Source organism: Rhinopithecus bieti, unplaced genomic scaffold (genome assembly GCF_001698545.2).
Source record: "Rhinopithecus bieti isolate Rb0 unplaced genomic scaffold, ASM169854v2 scaffold_77291, whole genome shotgun sequence".
Taxonomy (NCBI): domain Eukaryota; kingdom Metazoa; phylum Chordata; class Mammalia; order Primates; family Cercopithecidae; genus Rhinopithecus; species Rhinopithecus bieti.
In genome coordinates this window covers 57,482-66,941 of record NW_016829743.1, presented here as the reverse complement: position 1 = coordinate 66,941, position 9,460 = coordinate 57,482, and the positions used below count along the sequence as shown (strand labels likewise).

At 45.2% G+C, this 9,460-nt stretch overlaps 1 protein-coding gene across 4 annotated transcripts in view; it reads right to left on the bottom strand.

Annotated features, from left to right (window-relative positions):
* Positions 1-8,720, bottom strand: part of CD244 (CD244 molecule) — a 33,089-nt gene extending 24,369 nt beyond the window's left edge. For all 4 annotated transcript variants that reach the window (XR_001883965.1, XM_017864900.1, XM_017864902.1 and 1 more), the window contains exon 1: positions 8,434-8,720. Coding sequence is in view for 3 of the 4 variants with exons in the window: in XM_017864900.1 (XP_017720389.1) it covers positions 8,434-8,494 (61 nt within the window). In the remaining variant the exon portion in view is untranslated. The remainder of the gene's footprint in view (positions 1-8,433) is intronic.
* Positions 8,721-9,460: the final 740 nt, after the last annotated feature.

Genomic DNA, 9,460 nt, shown 5'->3' with positions numbered 1-9,460 from the left:
GCCACCACCCCCAGCTAATTTTGTTTGCGTTTTGGTAGAGATGGGGTTTCACCATGTTGCCAAGGCTTGTCTTGAACTCCCAGGCTCAAGTGATCCACCCACCTTGGTCTCTCAAAGCGCTGAGATTACAGGCATGAGCCACTGCAGCCAGCCAACAAATGTTTCTTTAACAGGACAAAAAAAAAAAAAAAAAAATCACTAACCGTGAAAGAACATTGATAAATTGGACTTCACTAAAACTTAGAACTTCTGTTTGGTGAAAGACAACATTGAGAGAGTGAAAAAGCAAGCCACAGACTGGGAGAAAATGTTTGCAACACATATATTTGAAAAAGGGCTCATATCCAGAATGTATAAAGAATTCCATCAATAATAGACTGATGACAATAATCAATAATAGACTGCAAATCAGTAATACACTGATGACAATAACCACAAAAAAAGCAACAGACTTGGGCAGGCATTTTACGAAAGAGAATATCCAATATCCAATAAGCATGCAAAAGGGTGCCCAACATCACTAGTTATCAGAGAACAATGAGATTACGCATTCTCACCAAAATAGCTAACATTTAAAGGTCTGAAGGTTGGGCGAAGCAGCTCAAGCCTGTAATCCCAGCACTTTGAGAGGCCGAGGTGGGCGGATCGTTTGAGGCCAGGAGTTGGAGGCCAGCCTGGCCAACATGGTGAAACCCCATCTCAAAAAAAAAAATTAGTTGGGCATGGCAGTGCACGCCTGTAATCCCAGCTACTTGGGAGGCTGAGGCAGAAGAATCACTTAAATCTGAGAGGTGGAGGTTGCAGTGAGCCAAGATCACACCATAGAACCCCAGCCTGTGCAACAAGAGTGAAACTCTGTCTCAAAAAAAAAAAAAAAAAGAAAATCTGGTGTTTATATCTACTAAAAATATGTACAAGAGTGTTAATAATGGCTTCAGTCATAATGATTCAAAATGAGAAAAAACCCAAATGTCTATCACAATTGGATGAGCAAATAAATCATGTTGTAGTCTTATGGAATATTACACAGCAATGAAAAAGAAAAGCTACTTTTCCTGGCAATAATGTGGATGGATCTCACCACAATGATGAGTGTTAAGGAAGCCAGACTCCAAAGAGTACATAGTGAATTATTTCATTGATATAAAGTTTAAAGTCAGGAAAAACTAATCTATGGTGAGGGAGGTTAGAATGTGGTTACCCTTGCGGGAGGGCAGTTATCAACTTGAAGGAGCAAAAAGGAACAACTGGGTGCTAGAAATGTGTTACATCTTGATGTGGGTAGTGTGAATATGCACTTACGCATATAAAAGTTCATGAAGTTGTTGATTTAAACTTTGTGCACACAGTTGTGAGTTCTACCTCTATTAAAAAAATAGAAAAGGAGTAATGACTACCTCTCACTGCAGTGTTCTGACCATTAAACTAAGATGTACTTTGATAAAAGCAAAGTATGACCTGCCATTGTGGAAACATTACCATAGCAAGTGAATTTGTAGATTTCCTCACTCATCTCAGCTAAACCCAACTCTTAGCTAAATATCAGAAAAGCCTGGGAGGCAGGGGTTGCAGTGAGCCATGACTGCACCACTGCACTCCAGCCTGGGTGACAGAGAAAGACCCTGTCTCGAAAAAAAAAAAAAGTGAAAAAGGAAGATAGACCTAAAACAGCCAACTGAAATGCCATATGGAATGTGCTATGGATGTGTGCCCAGGATGTAAGGCAAGCATAAGGAAAGCATGTTTTCCGCTGTCCTGCAGAATTAGGAGTGGCTGCCCGGAGGAGGTGGGTGGGAGCTGCCATTGAAAGAAAAAGCCAAGGCCTGCCTGGTGGATGCAGAAAGGAACAGGGAAGGGGGTTATTGTGGACACAGCAGTAGCATGTTTAGGGGAACACACAACACATGTGTGGCTTATGGGTCTGGTAAAGACAGAGCAGGTTTGGAGAGTGGGGTGATGGAACATGAGTTTAATTTTTAGGTGTTTTGTGGTGGTTTTATTTTATTTTTATCGTTTATAAAATTGTGAGAGGTAGCACAAATATTAAAAGGTACTTAAATATAAAGTTACTGTATAATGAATAATAACGTAAACTCCCATATAATCCACCAGAATTCTGATCTGATTCTACTGATCAGAATGTAGAGTGCTGCGTAGAAGAAGGTTGTGCTCTGCTATTATAAAACTGAATAGGAATCACACAGGAAAATGGTTAAGTTATTGCCTAGACTTCTTTGTTTGTTTGTTTGTTTGTTTGTTTGTTTGTTTGTTTGTTTTTAGATGGAGTCACTCTCTGTCACCCAGACTGGAGTGCAGTGGTACGATCTCGGCTCAATGCAACCTCTGCCTCCCTCGTTCAAGTGATTCTCCTGTCTCAGCTTCATGAGTAACTGGTACTACAGGTACCTGCCACCACCCCCAACTAATTTTTTTTTTTTTTTAAGTAGAGACAGGGTTTTGCTGTATTGGCTAGGCTGGTCTTGAACTCCTGACCTCAAGTAATCCACCCTCCTCAGCCTCCCAAAATGCTGGCGTGAGCCACCACTCCCAGCCATAGACTTCTAAATACTTAAAGAACGAAGTGTGTGATCTACAGTCCTCATGCTATACTGCCTTTGGGTTTTTTTAAAAACTTATGCCATTATATTTTATTTTTATGTAATATTATATTAGTTTATACACTTAAGACTGGTTTATCTGCAAATAAAAAGGAGCTAGAGAGAACACCAGGTGTTGTTTTGATTTGTTGGTTTGATTTTTTAACTGGAAGAAAACTGTGCTAAAGGTAGAAAGCCCGTAGAAAAGGAGCAGCTGAAGAAAGATCAGGGATGTCTTCATGGACAGCAGGTCCCAGATGACTTCTGAAAGAAGCTCTGGTGCCCTGAGCACATAGGAAAGTATCGTTCAAGGACAGGGCAAGAGCACTGTTGCCCTCAGCACAGGCAAATGTGGTCATTTACAGTAGTAGATGAAGTACATTGACACTGGAGAATTGCTAGCAAAGTTGGCAGAATCCCTAACTTGTGCTTCAGTTTTCTTAAAGAAGGAGGTTGTTGGTTTGTGGAGGCTGGGATAGTGGAACAGGGCCTTAAAGAGATGACGAAGGTGTGGAATTCTCCCACCTTTTGGGAAGTAGGAGAAGTTATGGGCCAGAAATGAGGATTCTGAGGACACTGAGAGTCCAGCTGGGGTTGGAGATTATGAATCTGTAGCCGCTCTTTGTTGCTGAATTTTCTCCTGTAGCCCCCAACAGTCCAGTGTGGGAAGAAGGAAGATGGTTGGAATGAGTTTCCATGGACGGCCTGGAAGGGGTGGTGCCGGAGCAGGGGTGCAGAGCAGATACGGAGAAAAGGCAAGTAGACAAGTCACTATGTCCAGGGTATTGTGACTGATACAAAAAGACCTCAGTTTCTGTACCGGGGGTACACACACCAGACAGGGGAGGTGAAATGCTAGTATGAAAACATAACTTCAACATAAGTTCTCACACATTTGGCGAGGCACAGAGGAGGACCCTACAAGTGAAAATTGTTTAGAGGAAAGAGGCCACAGTCCAGGAAGGCCCCCGGGCCCCTGCCACTGCTGTTGCTACTGCTCGGCAGGCTTGGGGGCCTCTTTCCGGTGGTTAAGAACGGATGAGGTGAACTAGTAACTCTGAAAGGGAGGGTAAAGGGCAGATGGTTAACTCCACTGCAGCCTCAGGAAGAACAGAGGATGGTCAAGGACACGAGTACGGAGAATGGTGAAGGAGACAATCTAAACCAGCAGCAGTGAGTCTCACTCAGCCCTGAGCCCATGTGCAGAGCTCTGAGTCAGTTCAGCTTCCTCCAACCTGGACTTGCCAGTCGGAGGAAAGTGTGGGGCCTGAGCACCTGGGAGAAGGAGCACAGAAGGGTCTCAGAGCAAGTGGAACTTCCACCAGTCAACAAATAGATGTTAAGGTTTTCTCAGCTAGGGCTTGTGCTACCAAGCTTGGGGTGAAGGCATCAAAAGATGTACCTGCTAGGGACTGAGCAAATAGAGCCCAGTGAGATTCCAAAAGTACTGGGGCAATCCAGCTTTAGTCAGGGCAAAATCGTAAGATAGATAAAGTATCCTATAGGGCCCACATCCCATTTCTTTCTTCCTCTCTATTTAGCTTCATACTGACCATATTAATTCCCTTCGTCAGGTAATGCAACCTGCTTACCTCTGTCAAAACTCACCTAGCCCAAGTCCCACTCTGCATTAGTTAGCCAAATCATCTCATATGTCATACTCTTTCTCCGTGATAACAAGTGCATCTGCCTTTCCTGTTTCCCATCCAAACCTCACGCATCCCTGGCTTTTCTGAGCTCTTTCCTCTGCTTCAATTGTCCTCCTACTTTGTACCTACCTCCTAAACTCTTATTTATTCTTCAAGGCCAGTTCTCCAGTGTTGCTACCTAGAAGGAATCTTCATCTTCTTAGCTCCTTTTTTATTCTAAATGTATCTTGCCTGTTAATGACATGTAGCATTTCCATCTTCCCTTATAGTTGTAATTATACATACCTATTTTCCTCTGTCTGAAAGATTCTTAAGGGTAGAATAGACATCTGTTTCATCTTTGTTTCCCCCACAAAACCTTGCATAGTTCTTGGACCATAATAAGGGCTGGGGAAAGAGTTTATGAATAAGACCTCAAAAGCATAGGTAACAAAAGCAAAATAATCAAACAGTATTATAGCAAACTAAAAAAAAATATCGTGTACAGTAAAGGAAACAATCCACAGAGTGAAAAAGCAACCTATAGAATAGAAAAAAAATTACAAACTATGAATCCTACAGGCAACTAATATCCAGAATAGACGAGAAATTCAAACATCACAGCAGCAAAATGAGCAACCCAAGCAAGGGCTTCATGAATTCATTTAAATTAATTAATTCAACAATGCATCTCACATAACTCCTAAAAATGACTCCATTGTCAGAATTTCACGCAGATACCAGAGAAATCCCAGAGCTGTAATTCCCTTGCCTTTGGCCTCTTGCCAAGCTCCACATTCCCACAATTTCATTTTCCATCTGCAGACCTTCAGAACCAAAAGCCAGTGGCCCCGAAGCAGCATGGAACTCTCATGCACTATTTGGTCCAACCACTTTGGAAAACAGTTTGACAGCATCTGCTAGAGTTACGTACACATACCCCATGATTCTGCCCCTCTGTCTGAAAGAGGGACAGAATAGGCCTGGGCCCTAAAGTTCATTTTGGACCCTAAATTCAGGTTTCAGTTGTCCATTCTGAGGAATGGACATTTACTTGTAAGCTCGCCCCATTCCCTGTAGGGACCTCAGTGTGTGCTAACCTGGCAGACCTCCCGAACATCAGCAGCCATAGCAGCATGAAGGGGTGTGCACCCTGCCTGGTCTGGCTGGTTGGGGTTGGCTCCAGCCTCAAGGAGGCAGCGGGCAGCAGTTGGCTGGGAGAATCAGGTTCAAGACCACCCTGGGCAATATGGGGAAATCCTGTCTCTACAAAAAAAAAAAAAAAAATTAGCCAGGCATGGTGGCACAAACCTGTAGTTCCAGCTACTAGGGAGGCTGAGGTGGGAGGATGGCTTGAGCCTGAGAGATCAAGGCTACAGTGAGCCGTGAGCATGCCACTGCATTCCAGTCTGGGCAGCAGAACAAGATCTTCTCTTAAAAAATAATAATAGGCTGGGCACAGTGGCATACACCTGGAATCCCAGCACTTTGAGAGGCAGAGGTAGACAGATCACTTGAGGTCAGGAGTTTAAGACCAGCCTGGCCAACATGGTGAAACACTGTCTCCACTAAAAATACAAAAATTAGCCAGGCATGGTGGCATGGACCTGTAGTCCCAGCTACTTAGGAGCTGAGGCAGGAGAATCACTTGAACCTGGGGAGGCGGAAGTTGCAGTGAGCCGAGTGGTTGCAGTGGTTCAGCAAAAATTATTATACATTTATGCACACATATACATACAGCGAGGACCACTGTACTCCAGCCTGGGCAACAGAGCGAGACTTCATCTCTAAAAAATAATAATGATGATGATGATATAAAATAAATAAAAATGCATATGATAACCTGAATCATATGAGGGAACATCAGACAAACCCAGATTAAGGAACGCTCCACAAAACAACTGGCTTGTCCTCTTCAAGAATGCAATATCATGAACGATGAAGAAAGGCTAAAGTATGGTCATAGACTGAACCTGAGAAACATAAAAACTGAATGTAATACATGATCTTGATTGCATCTTGGGTCTGCAAAAAATAAATAAATAAAGCATATTCTTGGGACAATTGGTAATATGTGAATATGGATAGCATATTTGATGGTATTAATGTGAAATTTACTAAATTTGATAATTGTGCTGTACTAACATGAGAATGTCTTTGTTCATAGGATGTAAGTGCTAAAATATTTAGGAGTAAAGGGACATAATGTCACAGCTTGTTCTCAAGTGGTTCAGCAAAAATTATTATACATTTATACACACATATACATACAGCTAGAGAAAGAGAAATAAAGTAAATATGATAAAATATTAACTGGTGAATCTAGATGAAAGAAATTCAAGAATCCTTTGAACTATTCTTGCAGCTTCCCTGGAACTTCACAATTATTTCAAACTAAAAAGTTTAAAAATTACATAAACAGAGCAGCTTCAGTCAACTTACGCCAGGCCAGCCCCACAGACCCAGGTTGGAGGAGGAAGCAGCTCAGGAAGACCCAAGTCCATCCCTCCCTGTGCCTAACGAGTCACTCACCAGCTTCACCCTGCAAGGGCCAGCATAGCCAAGCTCAGCTATGGCGCTGAAACCCTGGGAATGGGGGTGGAGGGAGCATCACCCTCTGTCACACAGGCTCATGACCTCAGGGTCATAACCTCAGCTTCTCTGTTACTCTCATCCCCACAGCCAGGCACCAATCCCATCAGTCCTCCTTCAGCTGTCTGAGCTGCTTTCAAGGTGCCTTAGCCCAGGTTCCAGCCTAGCTCTCCTGACCAGAATCCTGGGCCACTGGGCCCCCCAACCCACCCACAAGAGCCGCAGGCTCCACACCTACCTCCCTGCTCCCTGTTCCTCATCATACTCTGCCCTAGGCTGCCTGCATCCTTACAAATGTTGAGTCCACCTGAGCTTTGACTGTGTCTTCCTGAAGGACACAAGAATGCTCAGAGACTCAGTAACTGAATTGAGTACCTGGGCATGGGACTTTATTGCATATGGGGCTTCTACCCGGCCCTGAGCCCACGCAACACTATGCCTCAGTTTCCCCTCTTTGTGCCCAGAGTGTACCCTCCTCTGACTCCACGCTCTCCACTCCTGTGAAGCTCCTGCAGAGTCCCTGATCTAAAATGCAGAACCCTGGCTAGGCACAGTGGTTCACACCTGTAATCCCAGCACTTTGGTTGGGGGAGACCAAGGTGGGCAGATCACCTGAGGTCAGAAGTTCAAGACCAGCCTGGCCAACATGGTGAAACGTGGTCTCTAATAAAAATACAAAAATTAGCCAAGTGTGGTGGCATGCGTCTGTAATTTCAGCTATTCGGGAGGCTGAGGCATGAGAATCGCTTGGACCCAGGAGGCAGAGGTTGCAGTGAGCCGAGATCACACCATTGCACTCCAGCCTGGGTGACAGAAGGAAACTCCGTCTCAAAAAATAAATAAATAAATAAAAATTAAAAATGAAATAAATAAATTAGTTAAATTAAATTAAATGTGGGATCCAGTTTTCAGAGCATGCTGGACCCCAGGACTGGAGAAAGAGGGGAGCAGCCCTCAACCGGGATCTCCGGGAGTAAATGTTAGATGGCTCCATGCCTGGCTGACAGCTTTAGGTTTGCTGTGGAGCTTCCTCATATTGTCTCATTCTTCTGCCCCAGCCCAACATGTCTCTAATAATTTCCAGGCTCCTGTGGCATCTGGGTGGCTGAAGAAGCCAGGGAGATGAAGAACCATGCCATCCAGCCTCTTCCTGGCTGCTGGCCTTGCCCTCCCCTGCTCGGGCTCAGTTTTCCTGCCTCAGAGGTCCATCCGTCTGTCTATGAGCTCCAGAACCAACCACTTCCTTGGGACTGCTTCTCTTCTCTCATGCCACGATTGGAGGATGCAATTTTCTTCATCTTTACAGGCAGCTGGAAGGAGGCTTCTCTCTCCACGACATGGAAAGGTAAATTGAAGCCAGTGGGAAGGAATCTCCTCACCCAAGACTTCCTGGATTGCTGGCAGCAGAGCCAGATGCCCCTCTCACAGACCAGTGCACTGCCAGCCTGTCCTGTCTGATTTAGACTGTCAGACCTGTCAGGAGCTGCTCGGAGTCAAGTTCCAGATGAATGTGTATGTGGCACAATCAGGGAGATATGGCTCTGATCTCCCTGAGGGGCACAGCTCCTAGTCCATCATGTGAGTCCCCCACCCCACGCCAGGCAGGACCTCCTTACCTTTGCCCTGATACCCCTTGAGGAGCAGGAGGAGTGTGAGGGTGACCACTTGCCCCAACATTTCCACAGAACAGAGGGGCCAGGCCAGCCCCTCCACCCCCACCAGACGCTGTGCCGTGCACTGGCTCAGCAGTCTCCAGTCAGCAAGAGAACGATGCGGAGCAGAACTGCCTTGCAGCCTGTCCAGCCACAGTTTCCTCAATTAGAGGCTGTTAACACCTGTTGTGAGCTGACAAGGCCACTGAGAAAGCCCCAGCGCCTGGAGCTGGTCTGACAGTTCCCACAAGCCAAGTTGGTGAAGCTTACCTCAAGTGGGAGGGTGCTTGAAGTTCACAGTGACTCACAAAGCCAGTTTCAAAACTGCATCCCTTTGTCTGCTTCAGCCCAAGAAATGTTCCAATTCTCTGAATCCTATGTGGAGAGACCCACATGGGGGCCAAACAGCCAGTATCCTCGGCTGTTCCATTCCAACAGACTTTGTGGAGGTGGAGTGGAGAGGGGCTGGAGAGGAAGTGGGCTGAAAAATAGGGCCCTGGATAAGCGGCCAACAGTGTTGAAGGAGAGGAGGAGTAGCTGAGAGAACATAGGAAGAGACTTAAGGGCTGGAAGCACTAGAAAAATCTAACAAACCTGGGGATTCCATGCAAGTTGACACCAAAGTTTAAGCACATGTAAGTTAAATTTGTTTCATAAGAATTTGTTTCGCATAGGGCACGGTGGCTCACGCCTGTAATCCCAGCACTTTGGGAGGCTGAGGCAGGCAGATCACTTGAGGTTAGGAGATCAAGACTAGCCTGGCCAACATGGTGAATCCCTGTCTCTACTAAAAATAAAGAAATTAGCCAGACTGGGTGGCATGCGCCTGTAATTCCAGTCACTTAGGAGACTGAGGCAGGAGAATCACTTGAGCCCAGGAGGTGGAGGTTGCAGAAAGCTGAGATCACACCACTGCACTCCAGCCTAGGTGACAGAGCGAGACTTTGTCTCAAAAAAAAAAAAAGAATGTGTTTTGCTCCACATTTCCAAT